The sequence below is a fragment of the Notothenia rossii genome (genome assembly GCF_949606895.1).
Source record: "Notothenia rossii genome assembly, chromosome: 10".
Taxonomy (NCBI): domain Eukaryota; kingdom Metazoa; phylum Chordata; class Actinopteri; order Perciformes; family Nototheniidae; genus Notothenia; species Notothenia rossii.
In genome coordinates, this window is record NC_136908.1 from 33,637,621 (window position 1) to 33,661,630 (window position 24,010).

Here is a 24,010-nt window from a genome sequence, read left to right on the forward strand (position 1 = left end):
ATATAATATAATTTATCCAGTAGGTCTACTCATCTCCTGTTAGACTGAGGCTTCAATAAAGCCAAGGCAGCAGCACTTTACATTAGCTTTCAAGAATTGTTAAAAAGCTATTTTACTTGTGTGTGTGCTGTTCTGAGTTTGTATCTTAATGGTTGATTTGACTTATTGTGTCATGTAACTTTAACCTATTGCACTTATCTTAATAATAATGTAATGTATTTTTTGACCATGGCTCTGGCACCACCATCACCTGGTGCTGACTCTCACAGCTGCAGCACGTTAAAGTAAATAAGTCTAAACCTCTGTTCCAGCTCAAGTTCATCACTATGTTCTCTACCTGCTGATGGAAAAATAAATGAAGATTTGCACATCAAAGCACTAAGATGTCACGCACATGTCTGAGCAGCATCTATTACTCGCTCACCTTCGTTTACATGACAACTTCGGGCTCAATGCTTGTTACCATAACAACACACCTCCAAAACAATATGGTTGAATGATTATACAAGACATCAGCTGCACTAAGCTGCTCCTTTTATTGGATTATATTTCAAAGGATACAAGACCTCTGAGACGTTTGAACAGACACCACTGACTGTCAATAGAGTGGTGCAGTGACGAGTCCTAAAACAGGAAATGAGTTAGCATTTTACCACTTCCTGTTCCCTCGTCTCAGAGTCAATGGGATCTCTCCATAGGATTTTGTAAAATAGCTCCAAATAAGGTCTGTGGTTGAGACACATTGAAGAGACGGATCACGTTTTGTTCTACGAAATTAAATCCATCAGCAGTGACCCCACTGATGCTTTCTGAAGAGTTGACGTGTCTGAAAAACGATGGTTGTTAACAAGTGGCTGAGAAGGACTACAGCAGTTGTGGAGGATGTTGTACGTCATTACGCAGAACACGTAAACACTCCTCTAAGTTTGTTTGCCCTGTTCTGCTTGAAAGCAAGTACCTGAGGTTACCTACTGTAACCCCAGCTTCTATGAGTATTGGCGAAGCCCTCTAAGGCTATCGCTATTGGGTAATCCCCCTGAGCACCCGCGCAGCACTGAAACACAGTCCACGCCCACCCGCAAGGTGGGCCCCACCCTCGGGCTCCCTTCCGGTATAAATAGGAAGGAGGCCCGACAATCTGCTCCCATACAAATTAACTTTTCTTCAGCTATTCGTGGAGCCAGTGGGGCCCAGCACTTAGAGGGCTACGCCTATACTCATAGAAGCTGGAGTTACATTAGGTAACTTCAGTTCTATTTTGTATATGGCTTCGCCCTCTAAGGCTATCGCTATTGGGTAATCCCCCTGAGCACCCGCGCAGCACTGAAACACTTGTAGTCCACGCCCACCCGCAAGGTGGGCCCCACCCTCGGGCTCCCTTCCGGTATAAATAGGAAGGAGGCCCGACAATCTGCTCCCATACAAAATAACTTTTCTTCAGCTATTCGTGGAGCCAGTGGGGCCCAGCACTTAGAGGGCTACGCCTATACTCATAGAAGCTGGAGTTACATTAGGTAACTTCAGTTCTATTTCGTATATGGCTTCGCCCTCTAAGGCTATCGCTATTGGGTTAAGGGCGAAGCAAGATGTAGTCTGCGCCCCACTGGATCCGCCCAGTACTAGAAGCACAGACACACCTGCTCAATAACAACCCATGCCTGTTGTGCCATGGGTAATGGCGCATCACAGTCCCTGGAAAATAGCATAACATGAATATTCTCCAAGGGGGACGAAGGCTGGGAACAATACATACCCGCCGCTGTGAGAAGTAGAGATGAAGGTCACACTTTTTCCAGCGACAAAAAAAAGGGGGAACAGCAGCGCCCTGCGTCACTCACTCTGACAACGCATTCCGTACAAAATGTGTCAGAGGAAAAAGGAACATCCCTCCTATGAGAGGGAAAAAGGGGCCGCTCTCCGTGTGCCGAGAGGCAGGAGAGAGGCGCACAGCTGGATCCCTGACGTCACTCACTCTGACAGGACACCCAGTACAGGGTGTGTCAGAGAGGAATGGGAGACATCCCTCAAATAAAAATGAATAAATGAACAGGGGGAAGACCAAGATGCAGCAGTGCAAATGTCTTCCACTGACATTCCTTCGTGCAAAGCCGTGGAGGAGGAAATTCCTCTGGTGGAGTGCGCTTTGATGTTCTCCGGGGGCTCCACCCCAGAGGAGACATATGCCTGCGACACAGCTTCACACAGCCAGTGTGACAGCCGTTGTGCAGACAGAGGTTGCCCGATCGAGCTCTCTCTATAATGCACAAACAGGTGCTGAGAATGGCGCAAGGCAGCCGTGCGCGCCACATAGCAGGACAGCGCGCGCACAGGACAGAGGAGATGAGACGTGGCTTCTTCCTCCGACCTGTGAGGAGGAGGGAATAAGCCAGCCAGGGTGATCACTCTTGACCTAAAATAGTTGTGATGACCTTAGGGCGTAAAACAGCTGAACTGCCATCTCCTTGGATCCGGAGACATGACGGAGCCACAGAGAGAGCAGACAATCACTCACCCTTCTCACTGCTATTAGAGCCAAAAGTAATAGCCTACTTTGGCTGATAACAGTTTAAGGGGAACCTGATCCAAAGGTTCAAATGGGGCTTTGCTTTAGTGCGCGTAACACCAAAGCCAAATCCCACTGACCCGCCAATGTGCGTGACACAGGTCTGAGTCTTCGTACTCCTCGCATAAAACGGCTGCTGCGTTCTGCGAGCCCCTCTGTTCAATTCGCTGGGAATATACATTGCTCTGATGGAGAGCAACGTGTGTGCGCGCCCAGAACAGCAGCCGCCTGGCTGCGTTCTGAAGCTGCGCAGATCGTAATCCTCCCTGGCGATTGAGGTAGGCTGCCGTGGCCTGTTGTCTGAGCAATTCAACACATGTTTGATTGAACACCAACAGGGTGAAGTGCTGGAATACCAACCGAGTCTCACAAAAAAACGTGTAATAACTACGTTGGTCCACAGCGTAGGACGTAGTATTTCTACAAAAACGCCTCTGAAATTGTAGGATCCCTACGTTTTTTTCACCATTCATTCCAATGGCTGGCGTCTACAGTCTATGTCACCTGATCTTCAAATTTCTCCATGCAGAAAAAAAAAACATGGCCGAACTTCGTTTTATTCTCAGTGGAAAATGCCTATTTTAAAGTTAGTTTGGCCATTAAAATGCGTTTTGATGTCATTTGATGCGAGAAATATGAGTTGTTATTTCAGATTATGTGTGCAGTGGATGTATATGATCTTTAGTTTGCTAGTTATTATGAAGATTACTTCAGGAAATTGTTTCCATACAACGTTTTCATTGTTACCAAGGTGGTTGCTAGGGACGCTGCTATAGATATTATTTCTGTTATGTTGTTTAACTGTTTAATGGTGTTATCTTTATTGCTGACCCCTTCCCCGTCAATGTATAGTGTTGGTCCACAGCGCAAACATATTAGTTTAACAAAATCTGCATCTAAAATTGTGGCATAGATACGTTATTTTCCCCTGTGCAATTCCAGTCTCACATCTGACATCACGTCGTCATAAACAAATACCGGAAACAGACCGAAAACGTTTACAAAAATAATAATAATACTTTATTCCGAGTGTGCTTGCTTTTCTCTTTGAAAGTCATCACATAACGGCATTGTAATACACGGTTCGGCTGCATTAAATATTACATATCTGCCGTAGTTCTCTATTTATAGAGCCCTGATGAGAAGACTTCTAGACAAACATGACAAACTGCCGCCAACAATGAAAACGTGACGTGGATCATAAATATATCAGCAATTAAACAACATCTTACATTTCTTTTCACATACGTCTCTTTGCAGTATCAATACTAATTCGGCTGACTTTTATATTTGATCCAATTGGTAGATAGGCTGTATTTACACCATAAAGGTGCACAGCTGATATAAAGGGACACCTAGTGGTTAAAGCATGTTATTGAATTTCCTTATTTTCATTATTAGATATGAATAGGATCCCTATAAAGTATATTCATTTCTCGTTATTCTCTACTAATAGTTAATTAAAGACTATATATAATGACTATTTTGCACACCCCTTTCAAGATTTCCAGATTTTCTCAGGTTTATTGACATATCATATACACAAACGGTGTAGTTATGCAATGAATGAAAAACTTGGGTCACAGGTTCCTCAATAGTGCATTACAAGACATCTATCAATATTTGTGCATATCAGCAATGTTAACTATGTGGAAGCACTTTTTTTAACTGATATTATACATAATGTATTATACTCTTAGATGTATGTAGATATTTTATCTCCGGCCTTGTCAGATATTGAACAATTAATAAATAAAGAACACAGAATGATGAAATATAAAACACAGAATTTGTGTGATTATACTAAATGATTTACAAATAAACACCACTGCATATTTACAACTGTTACACATGCTGATGTAACGCAAATGTTTCCAACTTGGGATCAATAAAGTATATCTTATCTTAAGATGACCGATGGCTACTGCCATATTTGCAAAATGTGCCCTTGAACCTTGACAAGTGCATGTTTCAGGCTTATCAATTAACAACAGGAGGGTCGTAAATATAAGACCAGCTGTTAAACTAGAGAATGCAATTCCTGAAGAAATTGCCAGTGGGAATGCTTTATGCTGAAAACCTGACGCTAAACTGCTATGCTGAAATGTAATGTATAAGAAGAAAGTGAATAATTTAGATTGAAATGATACATGAACACTGGGGGCTTGAATGTGTGATGAGAGAAGAAAATAAAGTAAAAACGCTTGGAAAAGCAGCAGAATATTTGAACTGCAAACTTGTGAACTAACTTGATGGCGAATGATCTGTCGCCATGGCAACGGCATTTGGCGACACCCCACGCTTAGATGCATTGATGGCTGCATCATTACCAAACCTGTGAAGTTTTGGGCTGTTTGGAGTATTTTCACTGAAGTTTTTGGAAACCGTGTTTCAAGGCGAGCATTGTGTTGCCATGGCAACGGCATTTGAAGAAATCACAAAACTGTCCCGTAGATGTCTTCACGGCTGGACTGTTAGTACACATGTGAAGTTTGAGCACTTTTTGAACATTTTCATGAGTTATAGCGACATCATGTTTTATGACGAGGGAAACGCTTCCATGGAAACGGCATATGGTGAGATCTCAGATTTGGCGTAGAGCTGTTGAGGCATGGACCGGTGATATACAAGTGAAGATTGGGGGACGATTGGACCGTGTCCATTGGACTTATAGCGACATCATGTTTTATGGCGAGGGATGCGTTTCCATGGAAACGGCATATGGTGAGATCTCAGATTTGGCGTAGAGCTGTTGAGGCATGGACCGGTGATATACAAGTGAAGATTGGGGGACGATTGGACCGTGTCCATTGGACTTATAGCGACATCATGTTTCATGGCAAGGGATGCGTTTCCATGGAAACGGCATATGGTGAGATCTCAGATTTGGCGTAGAGCTGTTGAAGCATGGACCGGTGATATACAAGTGAAGATTGGGGGACGATTGGACCGTGTCGATGGGACTTACAGCCACATCGTGTTTCATGGCAAGTGGTCCGTCGCCATGGCAACGGCATTTGATGACACCCCATACTAGGCTTAGATGCGTTGATGGCAGAATCGTTACCAAACCTGTGAAGTTCTGGGCTGTTTGGAGTATTTTCACTGAAGTTATGAGAAAACCGTGTTTCAAGGCGAGCATTGTGTTGCCATGGCAACGGCATTTGAAGAAATCTCAAAACTGTCCCCTAGATGTCTTCACGGCTGGACTGTTTGCACACTGCTATCTGAAGTCTGCTGCTCTGAGCATGTCAGTTGGAGTGATGACATCATCGTGTTCCATTGCACAGGTGTTAATTCATGGGTACCAATTACGTCATTTCCGGAATGCTCGCCGCCATCTTTGTGACCGATTGACAGTTTGTTTACACTCGTCATCACAGCAAACACAGCGCATTTAAACGGGAAAGAGAGAGAGAAATATTTGTTAAAGACGGCGATTATTGGATGCGATCCCTATTTGTTACCCCCAACTGTATTTTGTTTATTGAATTCGGCTAAGTGTCTTCCCCAACTAACTTTTCCCGACATATATATTTATCTTGTTCACAATCCATCTCCATTCACTGGAGAGAGCCTGAAGGCTTTTAAGAGCACAGATGCATATCAATACGCCGTTGCTGGGTGGGTGAACGACACCAAGATATGGCATGTGGAGAAGACACACCTACATGTGATCACAGCGAAGGTAAGTAATTTAACAACAATCATAAACCGTGTTATTATAGTTGTATTTATGTCTAAAGCTGATGTCAGCTTGCTAGCCAGTTGCTAGCAAATGGTATTTCTAGCTAACATCATAACTCTAGCTGGCAGCTAGCTATATTGTTTTAAAGCAACATACTCTTCTTTCAATGATAAATTAATTCTTATTTTTTTCTACATAAGCAAGAGGTCCATGTTTATTTCACGATTCTCTGTCACTTGCACTATTGTTATATTTCGCGTTGCTCTATCTTTACTTGTTTTTTTATGTCTTAAGGATATTGTATGTTGTAGCCTACTTTTGGAGCAGCCTGGGACTTCAGATATGAAATGCCAATCTGCGCTGTAGCTATTGTATTTGACAATAAACCTTTGAATCTTACATTTGTACAAGCTCAAGAGAGTTTAGCTTTTATATGACAAAATTAATGTACTGCATTTTTCACTTAACAGGTCAATCATTCCCAGGCTTTGAACAGCAAACCAACATCTCCATGGATTGTGGTGCAGGAGGACGGGACAGTGGTGATGGCGCATTGTACATGCATGGCAGGGTTAGGAGAGGTTTGTTCCCACGCAGCAGCACTTATGTTTACAGTTTTGGCTGCTGTTGACGAGAGAAAACCAGACATGCACAGAGAAGCCATGCACATGGACACAGCCTAGCACTAAAATGGTGAAGTACGATGAGGTGTCTAACATCTTCGCCATCAAAGAACAAGTTCAAACCGAAGACCTGTTTCAGCACATGAGACCATCTGCTGATGATTTCAAGTTATTCTGTGAACAACTCCACCAAAGTGAAGAACAAGAGACAAAGCCCAAGAAAAGTGCTATCCTGTCGGTCATTGAAGGCCATTCCCACAGATACACGTCAAAGACTGTACAACTGGATCTGCCAACAACCCTTACCAGTCTGTATCAAAGCAGCAGACTTGTACTGGATTTGCCTGCACTGCTAGAGGAGGGTGCCAAAGTCTTTGAGGAGCTGAATCTCACACCAGAGCAGGTAAGAAATAGAAATGGCTTACGGTAAAATAAAAGCGTGTCACAATGCTAAATCCTAAACATCACTAAATGTATTAAGAATAACTTCACTGCTTTCTGATAATTACAGCTCTTTTGATAGTTCAATTCTTTTTGAGTGTTTGTTAGTTGAGGAGAAGACCAGGAAACAGAGTAGGTCGAGGGTCTGGTTTGAGCAGAGAGCAGGGAGAGTTACTGCGTCATCCTTCCATGAGGCAGCCAAGACAGAGAGCTCTTCGTCTTTGATTAAAAGAGTTTGCTATCCTCGCTCCTCTCAGTTTTCCACTGAAGCGACCAGGTATATATAAATTTAGGCAGCAAGACTAAATCATATATTCTTTCCACTACTTCATCATGAATAAATACAATAATTGAGTAACTAAATATTATGAGGGTAAAACAAGATATTAACATTCTAATAACAGTATTTTAGGGAGTTTTTTTTCCAAAATAACATGTTCTTTTCCTCAGATGGGGTTTACAAAACGAGGACACTGCCAAAAAGTCTTACCTGGTGGCTATGCAAGATCACCATGAAGACATCAATGTTGCAGCATCAGGGCTCATCCTCAACCCAGAGCTGCCATGGATTGGTGCATCCCCAGATGGTGTCGTGACCTGTGCTTGCCATGAGCCTGGCATTTTAGAAATTAAGTGTCCTTTCAGCGCTAAAGACCACAGTCTACTTTAATGCACCAAAGACTTGCGGTTCTGCCTGACCGTCCCTGAGGGAGGTGTGATGAGCCTAAAGCTGAATCACAGCTATATGTATCAAGTGCAGGCACAAATGCGTGTCGCAGAGGTAATGTTCTGTGATTTGGTTGTGTGGACACCTCGAGAACTTTTTAAACAGCGCATCATGTTTGATGGCGCATTTTTTGATGTTGCACGTTCAAAGGTGGTAAACTTCATTAGAACGGGGATACTACCAGAGTTGTTGGGTAAATGGTTTACTGTGCCACGCTTCTCCTCCACTGCAACCTCTGACAAAACATCTGAGGGGCATTAAGAAGCTGACAATAAATAAGCTCTTCTTGTCAGACACTGGTCTTTTTCTTTTGTCTTCATGGTCAGGTTTTTGTTTACCCATTAAGCTTACATATTCATACACTGTAGATTATGCAATAAATAACTGTATCTAATACTTGCAGATGCATTGTAGTATAAGTAGGAGTATTAAAAAAAAAAACTCAAGGAACAAATACTTGGAAAAAGTGATGTTTATTAGTTAAAAACTGGACATTTTAATGTATTAATTGTAAAGATAATAGAGAGAAGATCCAACATACATAGAAAAGGGAATACACAATAAGCATTTTGTTTCATTTAGCTGACGCTTTTATCAAAAGCGACTTACAAATAGTATCTATCTATTCTGTGGGTACCACAGATGGGCAGACATTACAAAGAGCACAGCAAACTGTTACCATCTTGTCAAGGGAAGTAGGTTGTCCTTGAGTGGCTGCTTGGCAGAGAGACAGCGGGATGGTGCTCTGAAGGATGGTGTATTTGTTCCTGACCAGGCCAATGACTCTTTCCACATGGATCCTGATGGCAGCGAGTCCCCTTGTGGATTCAAGTTCCAGTGAATGCAGTTGCTGCTTGCCTTTGGTGAATGCTGGTATTTTCAACTGTGCATTATACAGTCCCACAGTGTTTTTCACATTGAAGCCTCTATCAGCAAGAACAACATCTCCTGGTGATAATTTCTCAAGATATGAGCAGTTTTCTGTAATGTACTTGTCGCTTGTGCTTCCCCCCCAGCCCTTTGACACAAAGAATGTAACACCCTGTTGTGTTATAGAAATGAGATATTTTACAGTGTTGTGGTGCTTGTAATAGGAGTATGTTTGTGCACGTGCCCTTAAATTCTTTGGCTTCTCTACAAACATTTCAAAACAGTCAATGATGGAAGTGCAGTTGCTCAAATTATCCCTGAAACACATGGGCAGACTAACCTGAATTTGATCTGTTGAGGGCCAAAATATAAGTGGTGACAGTCTGACATACATGACATCTAAAGTATTGTTGAACATTCTGACAACACTGCTCTTAGACATATGAAAAAGATAAACAAAAAAATATAAAGGTAAGCTAAGCCTCATTCTCATCAGTGTTAATAAAAAGCTATGAAAGGGAGTCAGTCTTGGGCCGGCTTTCACAAACCCAGACAGGAAGCCAAAAACAACCATCATTTTAGCATAGCTTGGTAGGCCTGTTAGTTCCTGTACCATCTCATCATTTCCTTTGAAGGCTTCTTCATTGAAAGACAGCACATTAACTTTGTCCTTAAGACAATTAACAATTAACCTCAGCTCTTAATCGTGCACACTCGTTTGTCAATGCCTTGACTGTAGCTTGGCAGGCTGCATTTGAGCATGGTTCCACAATACCTGAGCAAAGAATGGCTGGAGACTAACTGTGGTCATCTTTCACACATTCTACCTGTTCAACTAAGGTGATGTCAAGCCCAGTGGCATCACTGGTGCTGGAAGGTGCCACACTCTCATGGTCACTATCAGAAACCAAAGTCTCAGTCCGTTTCCTTTTCATCTGCTGAGTATGCTCAAATCTGCTGGTGGCATGGATGCTTCTTTGCCGCTGTCCAGCTGACGTGTGCGCAAACAGGCTGGGGATGTAGTCAGGACTCATGGGGTTGTCATTTTTTCTTCCTAAGCAGACAGAGGCAAACATGGTAGAATATTAATGTGTGTATAAGGCCTCCTAATAAGATAATGACAAGTATTACGATCCAACTTAGGTAAAAGTAGCAATAATAGATGTAATATAAATACACAAGTAATTTAAGGCATGCATTCAATAATATTGAGAACGGCAATTTCTTTCTCAGTTTTCTGCCAGAAGTGTGTCTTTTATTCAAATGCAGTCGGTTTCAAGCGTAAAGGAACACAGAGCAAAACTAATGCAGTCCTTTCAAAACTGGGAATATTGAGTGCTATGTTACCATTACACTGCTAACGGTAATTATTATTCGGCAACTGAATTATCTATGTTGAAGTATTTAGAAAACTTATTTCTGACAAAAGAAGCTAAAAGATAACAATAAGTGAAGAGCTTACCGGAAACAAAGTGTTGACTACACAATCTGGAGTTAGATGTCGGCTGCCAGTGATCCTTTCTGATGGCAGCCAGCCATTTATTACGACGGTCTAAGTCTTTGGGGATCGATACAAACTGTAGTCCGGGGTTCCTGTGGCGACTATTGTCACAGCCCACAGCACAACAAATCCCAGGCATATCCACAAACTTTATTATTCACGATGTGTCTTTCTCTGTTGCTTCCTCCGTGTTCTCTGTTGTTGTAATGATTTGCTGTGACCGGACACCAAAATGGCAGCGCTAGAATACAGTGACGTCACGTGGTACCCATGAATAGTTGAGCTAACGAGGTGCCTAGACTTCAAAGGCTTCATTGTTCTGAATGAGAGATGAACCTCTTACATGTGAACGTTTTTTGGAAGAACGATAACAGATATCTGTGAAATTTCAAAACGTGAAGCATGTCAAGGAAGTTGAGTATCTGAATTTTTGTCTACTTTCGGGTTAATAATGTGGCCTTTTTGGCAGTTTAACTAAAGGTGTGCGCCTGCTGCCGTGAGGAAATATCTGCCTGAAATTACAATGGGGTTTAATGGAGGAATGTTGAACGTTTTTGTCACTACATGCCCTCAAAAAGCATTTTGTTTAATTTTTTTTGCTTCATTATTTGTCATTTTTCAAGCTAAGAGATGTTTTCCTACGTTTGTCATGATAAATTATATCTCAGGAATGTAGGGTTTGGGAATTATGGCAGTTTAAAAAAAATATATGAATGCGAATTTCAAGCTTTCCTCCACTCTAGCTGTGACATCACACACTCTAGCTAATGTTAAAATGTGAAGATAACCTCAAAAACAAGGTCTGAACAATGTTTAATATCTCTAAAAGTAAGAATCAGATTTAAAAGTTATTTTACACGAATAATGTCATAAAGATGTGTAACATTTTAAAGTTGGAAAGAGGTTTTCTGAGTGAAAGTATGAATGAACAGTTAGCAGTTGAAGTTGCATGAAGATTTGTTGAAGTTGAAGAATTTCTCCATTGACTTCAATGTTAAAAATGTGATGTATTATGGGATGTATCTCTGGAATTATGAAAGTTATGAATGAGAAAAGTAATAGCAATCGATTGAGGAACCCTGGAAATAGCCTCTTTCAACAGGAGTTCCTGCAGCTCTGATTGGAGCGCAAGACATAGCTTCTGGGAGGACAGGAGTGTTTCCTGTATCCCATTGAATTGTGTGGTTGGGGGGAGAGGCGAACTCCAGGACGTATCCTCTGCTGATCAGCCTGCTCATCCATCTGTCCATCAGACACACGCGCTGCCACTCTGAGAAAAACTCTGAGAGCGGGCGCACGTGCTAGAGATGTGTTTTTGGTCGTCATGGTGATGAGCCAAGCCAGAGCCCCTGCCGCCGCTGCCCGTGAGGCAACCCAAGGTGTGCTTGGACCGAAAGGGGGCCTCCACACGCTGTGTCTCACTCCAACTCTCATCATGAGGTGCGTACACGCTCAGGGGATGGATGGAGGTGTGTGCAGTGCTGCCCACATGAGGCGTTATAACGGCGCTCATGGGTTTATTATGAACGTGTGTACGAGGCATATCTCGGACAGAGGAATGCTGCGAGCTCTGTAGTTTATTAACCAACAGGTTAAAACCAGGCTTCAGCAGCAAGCCCTGCTGTCTACTTAATGAACAAATTAGTGGCAGCCGGCTTAATTAGCGCGCTCTGCAGTTTATTAACCGACAGGTTAAAACCAGCAGGCTTCTGTAGCGAGCCCTGACGCCGTGGCGCTGCGGGCGCTGCCGCTGGGGGCGCTCAGCCTGGAATACTGACAGATCAAGGATGGGTCTCATTCCCCCGTTCGGGCTTCTCTGTGATGTGCTGTGATGGTCGTCGTGGTGACGAGCCACGCCATTGCCCTCGCCGCCCGTGAGGCGAAAGGGTTGCGATGGAGCCTTCACATGCTGCGTTTCACTCCGGCTCTCATCATGAGGCGCGTACACGCTCAGGGGATGAGTGGAGGTGTGTGCAGTGCTGTTCACATGAAGCGTTATACCGGTGCTCATGGATTTATTATGACCGTGTGTAGGAGGCGTATCTCGGACAGAGGAATACCGCAAGCACTGCAGTTTATTAACCGATAGGTTGAAACCGGCAGGCTCCTGCAGCGAACCCTGCTGGCTAGTAACCGATAAGACATAGGCAGCTGGCTTACACAGGGGGGGTATGTGAGAAACACTTGTTACTGATGACTCAGTACAAAAAGTTGGAAAATGAACACACTTTATTTTACTCACAATCCCCAGAACGTCAGAACCGGCTCTGCTTCCTCGGAGGCTCTCGTGGAGCAGACCAGGAGCGGGGGAGCCTCACTCCCCTTTGAGTCGCCGCCGGGAGACCCTGTCTCTGGGGTGGCGGGGGAGCAGAGACGTGGGACGGAGTCCCTGCAGCCGCCGAAGGGCGAGCCTGACGCCGCTGCAGCTGTGGCCGGGTTGGACGCTGCAGCTGCTGCGGGCGTTGGTGCTGCTGTGACCGCCCAGCAGGCTGGAGCCAGCTAACGTGCTGGCGGATGTCGTCCGCCTGCTTTTGCTGCCGTCCACGTGCTCGAAAGCCTGGACGGGCCAATCATCCACCTCGGCCGACAGGAAGCGAAGAGCGGACACAGTGTTAGCATGCGACCTGCTGGCTGAGAGCCGCGTCCGTGTGCTCTGGCCCCAGGCAGGATTCGCACATCGTGTGCTGGTCGTAGCTCATGATGTATCCTGAGCCACATGAGGGACAATCTCGTACACAGTTGTTGCTCATAATTGCCTTTGTTTAGTGTCTCTGTGCTTCAGTAACACTGGCTGAAGAAAAGAGGGAGCAGATTGTCGTGCCTCCTTCCTATTTATACCGGAAGGGAGCCCGAGGGTGGGGCTCACCTTGCGGGCGGGCGTGGACTACAAGTGTTTCAGTGCTGCGCGGGTGCGCAGGGGGATTACCCAATAGCGATAGCCTTAGAGGGCGAAACCATATACGAAATAGAACTGCCTCCTGCAAACTGTTCAAACAAACGCTTCAACTCTGACCATTTAGAATCTGTATTTTTTAATATGGATCTTAAGTTGGCGTGACGTTGAAGTCGTGCGACCCTGCAGTACTCGGCTGTAGCTCCTTTATAGCATAACGTTAGCATTTAGCTTCTGGCCATTAGATTTATGATTCAAAAATTATAAAAGTAGGGTAGACATGTGGAGATTATCCGTCTGAACAAAACGTGCATTTATCAAACAGGTTCATTTTCCACAGACCTTATTTTGAGCTATTTTCCAAAATCCTATGGAGAAATCCCATATCTTTTTTGTCGAGGGAACCCGAGCGCAGTTTACTTCCAGTTAAATACATAATCCCTGCACCTCTCTATTCCTGTGGAGCTTTTCCTTTATCATTAATAGGTCTATTCATTGTCGGATGTGGACTGTAAATAATTATCCGAATGTTTGTCTTTTATGCTGCTCCGTCTAACAGGATGGTTACATTTTCTGTGACACAAATGGGCAGGAAACTAGCAGGGTGACGAAGTGCAGCTTTAAAGGTCCCACAGTTTTCTAAAATTTCCTATAGCTGTAAATTATCACAATATATACAGACTGAGAGTAGAGAGTTTTGAGTCAGTACACAGCGGTACAGCTGAACATGCATCAGTCTCTCATTTCCATCAAGGATCAATATGCTTGGGTTCAAATTCCTCTTGAAATCCCTCATGGTCTGCCTTCAAAATATACTTCATTATTTTTTTTAAATGCTTTTCTAATCTTGCCTTTATTAAATCAAGACAAATAAAAAGGAAGTAATCATGATTTATAAATGGCCATGAGAAGATATTTCTCCCTGTTTAGCCATTGATCCTTATATGGTTTTCTGACTTTCTCTACGCTGACAGCTCATTGAAAAGTGCTGTCAATGACAATCATGTTTCATGAGTCGTAACCTCATGAGCTCATTATCTGACTGCAGGGGGATTGCAGGTGCTCCAACAGGCACCATGCAGAGCGTTTAGAAATAAATGCAAAAGGCTGTTTCTCTGATTGAATTGGGAAATGAGATGGCACCAATTATGGATTAAACCAGTTAAAGTCAAAGCAATGAAACGGTGGTGCAGTGATGATGTGTTTTTGTAAGCCGACCCCAGGACCTAGCAATGCTCCCTCAACAAAAAGCAATGAGATCTCTTTCTTGGATTCTGGGATATTGCAGATTATAATATGTGGCAAACACATGTGTCTGATTCTTACACGTTTTGTTCAGCAGGATAATCTCCCAATTTTAACACCACTGTCTGATTTTTGAAACTCAAATGCAATTGGCAGAAGTGAAAAGCTCACGTTGGGTAATAAAGGAACTTCATCAAAGTCACATGACTTCACGTCACCACCGCTAAGCTAAAGGCGGCTAATGGTTAATGGCTAATGGCTAATGGTGATGACATTAAGTAGTTTCATTGAGTCACTTGTTAGCAACCACCTTATTTCCAAAAACATGTAAAAAACATTGACTTTAGGAAGATGTAACCAGTATTGCTAAAATGCTAACTACTTTCCAGGTTTTATGAGTAATTTCTGCATCCATGTTCAATAACCAGCGTCCTTGACCTCATGTGTTGATCTAGTGGGTATAAGTCATGGTCTCAAACTCCTGACTCACTCTGTTTGGTTCCTGTGTTTCAGAATCGGGTGCAGTGTATGAAGTGAAGTTGGTGGCCTACAACGGAAACGGGGAGAGCGACTGCTCCAAGAGACTGGTGTCTCTGGCAGAGGAGGCCAAGAGCGCCCCGAGCCCCGGTGAGTCTCACACAGCGGATTCAATTAGGAATCCCATAGTACCCAAACCTATACACACCTTTAAACCTTGCTTAGGTGTTCAAATGAGACTTTTTCATATGGTGAAAGAACAGACAACATTTTTTCTAAATAGATATTACTTTGAAAAACAGATATCAAGACAATACATATACACTGAACAAAAATATAAACGCAACACTTTTGTTTTTGCTCCCATTTTTCATGAGATGAACTTAAAGATCTAAAACATTTTCTATATACACAAAATAACCATTTCTCTCAAATATTGTTCACAAATCTGAAAAAATCTGTGATAGTGAGCACTTCTCCTTTGCCGAGATAATCCATCCCACCTCACAGGTGTGGCATATGAAGATGCTGATTAGACAGCATGATTATTGCTAAGGTGTGCCTTAGGCTGGCCACAATAAAAGGCCACTCTGAAACGTGCATTTTTGCTTTATTGGGGGGGTCTGGGGGGGTCCGAAAACCAGTCAGTATCTGGTGTGAGGGTTAGGATTAGGGTTAGGGTTAGGGTTAGGGTTAGGGTTAGGGTTAGGGTAATGTTGTGAATCGAGTGGCCCATGGTGGTGGTGGGGTTATGGTATGGGCAGGCGTATGTTATGGACGATGAACACAGGCCACTCGATTCACAACATTACCCTAATCCTAACCCTAACCCTAATCCTAACCCTAACCCTAACCCTAATCCTAACCCTAACCCTAACCCTAACCCTAACCCTAATCCTAACCCTCACACCAGATACTGACTGGTTTTCGGACCCCCCCAATAAAGCAAAAATGCATGTGTCAGAGTGGCCTTTTATTGTGGCCAGCCTAAGGCACACCTGTGCAATAATCATGCTGTCTAATCAGCATCTTGATACGCCACACCTGTGAGGTGGGATGGATTACCTCGGCAAAGGAGAAGTGCTCACTATCAAGGATTTTTTCAGATTTGTGAACAATATTTGAGAGAAATGGTTATTTTGTGTATATGGAAAATGTTTTAGATCTTTGAGTTCATCTCATGAAAAATGGGAGCAAAAACAAAAGTATTGCGTTTATATTTTTGTTCAGTGTATGAAAGATAAGAACAGAATTTAATTATTGCAATAAAAGATGCATACATGATATTAGACAACAGATATATTATATCTCAATTATGCAATAGGACATAAAACTCCAGAAATGACTCGACAAACTTTATCAAAAATTAATAACACAATAATGCATGACATATCTGAGTTAGATAACATGGGTAAATCGGAAGACACCAACTCAAGCCTTTATTAAGGGATATGTTGAAAAAAACCTGGAAACATACATTTACATTGTATTTGGTTTAATATCATGTTAAACTCCAAAACAAAGCACGTTGGCATGTAAGGACATAAGTTGTAAAATGCAGAATATTTAGATTGGTGATTCAGTGAACAGCCAAATGGTGCACCACAAGGAATTGTGGGACAGCATTATCTCCATTCCTTCTTATAAAGAATACTCCCTAGTTTCCTAAACTAAATGAGATAAAATAATATTTGAAACACCTTTCCTATCATCTAGACCAGTGGTTCCCAACCTGGGGGGCGTAGGGGGGGGGGGGAGGGGCGCCAGGCCTCAGATGATTTGAGGCCAAATATCATATTTAGACTTTTTTTTCATTTGTTTACATATAATTGTAACGCAATACATGATTGTCACTAAAAGCCTTGTCTCTACATTACAATAAAATATAAAAAATAATTGATTAATTCATTTGAATACAAATTCAAGTTAGTAGCTATTATAGGCATAAAAAGACAGAAATGTATAATTCTTTCTTTAATAGAAATGTTTCTTCTGCAGGTAAAGTGTCCAAACCGGGCTTTTCTGGATAAGCGCATTTTTAAAACATAGTCATTGTCCATGCCGGTTTCAGTTGGATTATTTGTCACAGTTGCTCCGATCAGATCGGTCTCCTCCATTTTGTAGATTATTTATGACTTTTGAATCCACATAAACCAATGGTTCTCAAACTTTTTCTGTCAGGACCCCCCTTTGGAGAAAAAAAAAAGTTGGGCCCCCCTAACACAAATAGTCAGGCTCAGTGGCAGCGCCAGAGATTTATTTTGGGGGTGCTGTGGGGTAGCTTGACGTTTCATAGAGGGTGCTCAAACATTTAGGGTTTCCCATTAATGTACCGGGCGCTACAGTGGAATTTTCTACTGCAACACTCCCCACGCAAATACACAGTGTACCCGCGACTTTCACAATGAAGGCTCTATAATCAGCTCACGGCATATACAGTAGGTGTAAGCAGAGGTAAAGTTCTATTTTTATAAGTGGTGTGTGGACCTAACATAGGGGGGTCCGGGGGCATACTCCCCCGGGAAGATTTATTTTTAAATATTGAAGTTAAATTCATCAATCTGGTGCACTTTGAGAGCACAATGAAGAGATCTATGGATACATCTCTCAACACCCATTTGAAACAGAATTGTAAACAGATTTACTTTTTCTTTATGGATATTTTACAAATCACACTTTTAAACTTTATTCTTGTTTACTGTCATATAGTATTTCATACCTGTTTTTCATTTATTCTCTTATTTTTTTTATAACTATAATGATCATATAAACGTGTGCCTTGGGAAATTAATTGTTTACCAAAATGTGAGACCCACCGAGATAACACTCAGAGTCCTGTAGTTCACTGAGTCTCTCAGTCTGACAGGAGAAGACTCTCCTCCACTTTGTTGTTGAAAAAACTCCTTATACCCGTTAGCATAGCTCGCTAGCACCAGAAGCTAACACCAACAATCTCCGGTACCGGTGTGCTCTCTCTCTCTCGCCCGCGCACACAAAATGGCTCGTTCCACACACACACAGAGCCAAGCTTTAATGAAACACAGAGACCCAGACGTAATAGTACTGTACTGTATCATATTATTTTCGAATCAATAATTTTTTAATTATGATTTTTTTTTTAACCATTTTTCCTCCTGGTCTCTCGCGCCCCAGTTTGAGAACCACTGATATAAACCCATCAGCAAAATCCGGCTTACTTTAAGCATGTGTTTTAAACAGTTTAATCCCTATGTGAATTGTTTCCACTTGCGCCGTCCTTTCATTTCTTCATACAGCGGGGATCCAAATGAATTAATCCTGAGTACAATAACCATCAAAGTCACTCCAATAGTGCTCCTTAATTACGCCTTCATCCTCCTTTAACAAAATACTTGACAGTAGTTGTAGCATTTTGAGACTTTGAAACTTCAATTACTGATGCTGCGCCCCCCCCTGGGTCATATAATTGCTAGTTGAAGAGCTCATGTTTCCCATCATGAGGATGTAATGTGTGTGTGTGTGTGTGTGTGTGTGTGTGTGTGTGTGTGTGTGTGTGTGTGTGTGTGTGTGTGTGTGTGTGTGTGTGTGTGTGTGTGTGTGTGTGTGTGTGTGTGTGTGTGTGTGTGTGTGTGTGTGTGTGTGTGTGTGTGTGTGTGTGTGTGTGTGTGTGTGTGTGTGTGGGGGTGGGGGTGTGTGTGTGTGTGTGTGTGTGTGTGTGTGTGGGGGTGTGTGTGTGTGTGTGTGTGTGTGTGTGTGTGTGTGTGTGTGTGTGTGTGTGTGTGTGTGTGTGTGTGTGTGTGTGTGTGTGTGTGTGTGTGTGTGTGTGTGTGTGTGTGTGTGTGTGTGTGTGTGTGTGTGTGTGTGTGTGCGCCCAGCAGAGAACAGCCTGTGTCAGTGCAGGGGGGGGGAGGCCTCACTCGGCAGCATCGTCATCGGCATCCACATCGGCATCGCCTGCATCATCTTCTGCGTCCTCTTCCTGCTGTTCGGGTACCGACGCAGGTCAGTCCTACTCTGCTTACTTTATACTGATATGTATTTATACACTCTCAATCATATTTATTAAATCATAATCTGGGGGATTATGCAGTCGTGTTTACTGTCAGTGGTGAAATGTAATGAAGTACATGTACTCAAGTGTTGTTCTTTATTAAAATGTTTAGGTAACTGAGTGTTTTTATATTGTATGCTACTTTATACTTCAACTTCTACTACAATTTGGAAGCAAATATTGTGAGTGAACACATTTATTCATCTGTAATCATAAAACATTAATTTAATATTATGATTCTGAAATGGCCATTAGGCATAACAAGTACTTTTGGTACTTTTTGTATATTTTGATGCCTTTTGTACTTTTACTCAAGTAAGAATTTAAAAGCACTACTTTTACTTGTAACAGATTATTTAAAATGATAGTATTGCGACTCTTACTTCATTGATCATCAAAATTATGCAGCTTTTATGAAGGAGTGTTAAGCTATGCTAATGTAGCGTTAGCAGAACCTGCACTCACAGCTTGACCCTGTTTACAGTCTGTTCTGCAGTAAAGGGACTCAGGACAACTGGTCTGTACCGAGGGACAGCACAGGACACAATGGGGTCCCTAAAGACGGAGCACACCGGCCCCAAGTGGAGCCCCAGCCACAGGTAGACCATTTTCCTCTTGATCCAATCACTGTATCAGTTAACCTCCTAAACTTCCGTGGTATCTGATTCCTGTCTTTGTTCTCTCCTCTCTCCTTCTCTTCCTGTGAGCAGGTGGTCTGTCCGGCGCTGTACCAGGTGGTCATCGAGCAGCACGGTTCAGGTTTGCCTGGGACTGACACTGGCTAACACTGGTCTTTAATATCAACACCCATATCCCCCCCTCCTACTCACTTAGCATCCCACCAATGAGCTCCTTCTGGGCCCTCTGTTAGGGTTCAGTGTCAGGGTTACTTTCCCCATGACCGGCTGCTTCAAACCTTACATTAGCCTCTGCAAAAATGTGACAACCTTCTCAAAGAGCTAGGAGACATCCTGGTCCTTGGCCACCCCAACCCTAACCCTAACTCTCAAACAAAAGCTTTATTGCCTTTATTGCCTGTGCACATTCTCATGTGCATGTATAAAAAGCCTTCAAAATGCATTGCCAGATCAGTCTGTCACATTCCTTCAGTTTGTACTCCACGCACACATGTCACTTTTCCGGTAGGGTTCTGTTCCACAACCAAAATATATAGTATTCCTCAGATCCCCCTGGTAAGCTGACATGTTAAGTTGTGGTCTTAAAACGCAAATGAAGCCATTCTTAGTCTGTGGTGACGGAACACTTTGCCTTCAGTTCCTCTGCAGTAAGAAATGGAAGAAACAGTGGCCTTTGCAAATGCCTTATGGGAGTGAAAGTGATAGGAAGTGATTGTCTATCACCATATGAGCCATTTAGAGGAACCGTGTTAACAGTTTACTCAACTCCTCTTCCCCCTAAAAGCTGCACGCCTCCAAAGAAAGCTACCTCAGTCTGACAGGAATGTCTGAGCCATAGTTCAGGCCGGTTTTAGCCTGATAATGCTACCTTTGCTAGCCTACCTCAACCAAAAACTACTGAAACCCTTTCCCTTCAGAAACTACTTCCTCCACCAGTGCCAGTGTATTGTGCCAGTCGCCAACTAGCCCAGAGAGTGCTCCTCAGGATGACTTCCAGGGAGTGTATAACCGTGGCATGGCCTGAACTCCACTGCCACAGCCCTGCCTTACCGCTCCAGGGATCGACCAGAGCCTTAACCACTTCCTGTTCAAGCCATGTCATCTTTCCATCTACAGGTCCAGTTTTGGAAAACTTTAACTTTCAGCGCTCCCTCCTTGATCTACGTTGACCTCTACATGGCTTTCCAGTGTCCATCCCCAAAGACTTATTTGTGCAGAGAAAGTAGCTCATGGAACATATAAACTTCAAAGAGTGCCTCGAGAACATTTAAAGCATTCCTTTCTTTCTTTTAGTCCAATAGAGAAAGTTCAACATGATGCCTTGCCTGCTTGTTCTGCACAACCCTGATGGAAAAAAAGCCAAAAAGTTTTTGAGGCCATGCTGCCAAGTTAACTCTCCAGATGCCAAATGTGTCACCCTGGGACCTCAACGACACTGAGGTGGCAGCAAATAATTTTAAAGGTGACACTCGCCTGAAGGCACGGACAGCGCCGTGTCTCCAGTGTCAGCCTATCCAAAAAGTTCTTCGATGAAAACCAAGCTGAATGATACCCAAAGATGTAAACATTTTTGATGGTTTTCCTTATTTTCCTTTAAAGAATTATTTTAAGAGAGACATTTACTTAAATGTTTGGATTGTTCCAATTTGAAAGGGGTCACCTGTGTATAAAGTGCTTTAACCTAACCCAAACCAAAACAATTCCCATGATTTCCTCAGCATTTTCTTTGTAATTTTTTCATAATCTTTTGTTTGGTCATTCCAGGTGCACCCCTTCAACACGGAACTCTTTATTTTGTTGATTCTAACTTTTACCTTTTTGAAGAGTAACCAAATGAAGATGTCAGATATTTTGAAATACTTGCTATATCGTTAGGCTACTACTGTTTAAGGAATACTTGCTTTTTGTTTTTAGTAGTTAAATTCTTGCCAAATATCTATGTATTTTAACAAACTATGTAACCTCTACAAATGTAACATTCCAAGGGTTTAACTTTGCACGTCATAACCAAAGCTCAGGATCATGCTTGTGAGCGTGATAATTTACACGAGTGTGTGAACGGTTAACACAAGGTGAACCTTGAGGGCAGCAGCTGTGAGAAGAAACCACTTCCTTAAACCTAACCCAAAAAGTAGCTTTTTGACCTAAGTGGTTTAAACAAAGAGTTGAATGGTTGTATTTTAAAGGAAAAAACAAGTGCCCAAAAAGGAAATGTGTAATTTATCTTTCTTTTCCTTAACGGCTGTCACTGCTTTATTAAAACAGCCATTAAACAGGCCTGACAAAACACAACAGCTTTAAACAGGCCTGCCAAAACACAACAGCTTTATACGGTCATCAACAACCCATATTAGCTCACTAGCTAATGTTTCTTTCTTATCTTCAAATGAGTACACATCATATTTAGCTGCTCTGGTTGCTAAATTGCACTGCTAACATCCGTTTTTGCATGCTAGCTTGATGTAGCTATAGCACAATAAGAAGCTTAAATACTCACTTGTTAAAGCCAACAATAGTTAGCTTGGATGCTAAATTGTGTGCAATCCTCATTGTTCACCATCGCTAACAAAACAATAGACGGTTTCCAAACAAAAAAAGGCTTTAAACAAATATATCATTAACCAAAAATGTGTGTTGTCACTCAAGCTGTTATGTTCCTCAAGGTTCACCTCAACCCTTTAGGAGTGTTTTAGGTTTCCTCAAAGAATACAGTATTAAAGGATGAGGGCTTTTCTCCTCATCTACCACTGAAGCTGTTAGACCAACACAATACCAAAAAGTGTTTCTGATTTAGACATAAAAGTAAATGTGATTTTTGTAGTGCGAATTGTCTAGTGGTTAAGCTAGTTTTTAAATAGAACGCATTTGTTGCTTCTGTTTGGAACCATTTAATTTCTCTGCCTCTTTTCATTTGAGTCTTTTGTTCTTCCTGCTGTGCACAGGAAAATGTGCCAAAGCAAATGTTTGCTTTTTCTTATTGTTGATATTATTATTAGATTTGATTACATGAATTAAGGTTTTTTGTCCCATGTGTAAGGATGGTATGAAAATTATTTTTAGGTTATGGTCTTTGAGGAAGTGATGTGAATGAGAATGTATGGCTGGAAGTTTTTGAAGCCGAACTCACATTTTGCCCTTAAGAGCCTACTACTAGATAAAAAAACACCACAAAAAAGTTTTAAAAAATGTAGGAGAGTAGAAACTGTCTGGTAGTACCAAGGAGAAACAATGCTTTAATGATTATAAGTGCTTCTCTTTTCACTAAAGCTTTCCACTGTAATGTAGCCAACTGAATCCTAAAGCTTTACCCTGCTGTGACCGAGGTCCCTCCTCCGTCTGTAGCCAACATGACAAAGGTTGGGAGGTAAGGACTGACTGCATACACACTGGAGACCGAGCTGTGACTGGAAGGCTTTCACTGTAAGTTCAATGCAGAATTCACACAAAAAGGGTGTCAGTTCACACAATTTACAAAAAACGTTTTCATAGTTCATCTTTATTTTTCTAAGGTTTGTCTGTCACGAACCTGGCATTCTGAAAGAGAACAGGAGGTCACTTTTTAAATAACAAGTTAGGGAGTAGTTAAAGACATCTCAAAGTATGAACACGATTTTTATCATTTTATTCTGTAAATACCTTTTGTGGTGATTTTTCGTGATTTATGTGAACTGACCCTTTAATGTTATTTATTTATTTATTCAGCCGGAGGGCACCTGTAGTGCGTCTTTAAGATATGAAGGTAATTACAAGACAACACCAGTATTTAGCTACAGAAACTGTGGCTCTCAATGACAAAATCCTAATAATTGACATATTCATCATCAGGTGATATCCCGGTCACTCAGTGTACATAAGCTATTCTTCTTTAGGAAAAAAAATGGATCTATAGCTGCACATTTACCAAGATAATGTTTTAAATTACACATTAACCATGATAGCTGGTGTACATTTTTACCTTTCTAAATAATTATTAAAGTGTGATGAAATATTAAAGGGAGAGCTATTAGCATTGGCTAGCGTGTTAGCCTAACCACAGCTTGGTCTCTGTCTGCAGACTGATCCTGACCACTGCCTTTTCTCCTCCCTTGATCACATACCAACATGCCTAAAACCAAATAAAGAAATGTGGATGAAATAACGTTTCTCTATGTATTTTATTTGTGTAGCATATAACAAATATAGTTACCCATGTCATTGATGGTTATTATGCTTTTGAAAATGATTCGCATTCCAGGTTTTAACCCTGGACTCTGCTGAGGTGAGTTGCTGATTTACTTTGAGCAAAGAAATATACGTAGCTCTGCTAACCAATCA

General features: G+C 42.1%; 2 protein-coding genes and 1 long non-coding RNA gene across 4 annotated transcripts in view; 2 read left to right on the top strand and 1 right to left on the bottom strand.

Annotated features, from left to right (window-relative positions):
• The window catches only part of LOC307023304 (immunoglobulin superfamily DCC subclass member 3), a 67,859-nt gene extending 44,537 nt beyond the window's left edge, over window positions 1-23,322 (top strand). Inside the window, exons 10-13 of one of the 2 annotated variants that reach the window (XM_079656491.1) lie at window positions 15,065-15,178; window positions 18,883-19,009; window positions 19,543-19,657; window positions 19,769-23,322. In XM_079656491.1, the coding sequence (XP_079512617.1) occupies window positions 15,065-15,178; window positions 18,883-19,009; window positions 19,543-19,657; window positions 19,769-19,843 (431 nt within the window). In that variant the 3' untranslated portion in view covers window positions 19,844-23,322. The remainder of the gene's footprint in view (window positions 1-15,064; window positions 15,179-18,882; window positions 19,010-19,542; window positions 19,658-19,768) is intronic. The other variant, XM_079656492.1, reaches the window with a different exon arrangement.
• Window positions 6,916-8,261, top strand: LOC307023305 (uncharacterized protein). Its single transcript, XM_079656493.1, has 3 exons — window positions 6,916-7,277; window positions 7,414-7,592; window positions 7,766-8,261. The coding sequence occupies exons 1-3, from the start codon at window positions 6,942-6,944 to the stop codon at window positions 7,983-7,985; spliced, it is 735 nt and encodes a 244-aa protein (XP_079512619.1). The 5' UTR covers window positions 6,916-6,941; the 3' UTR covers window positions 7,986-8,261.
• Window positions 8,497-12,236, bottom strand: LOC307023306. The gene is made up of 2 exons (XR_013803655.1): window positions 10,375-12,236; window positions 8,497-9,966 (listed from the first exon to the last, which is right to left on the bottom strand). It is a non-coding gene; the product is annotated as an uncharacterized lncRNA (long non-coding RNA).
• Window positions 23,323-24,010: the final 688 nt, after the last annotated feature.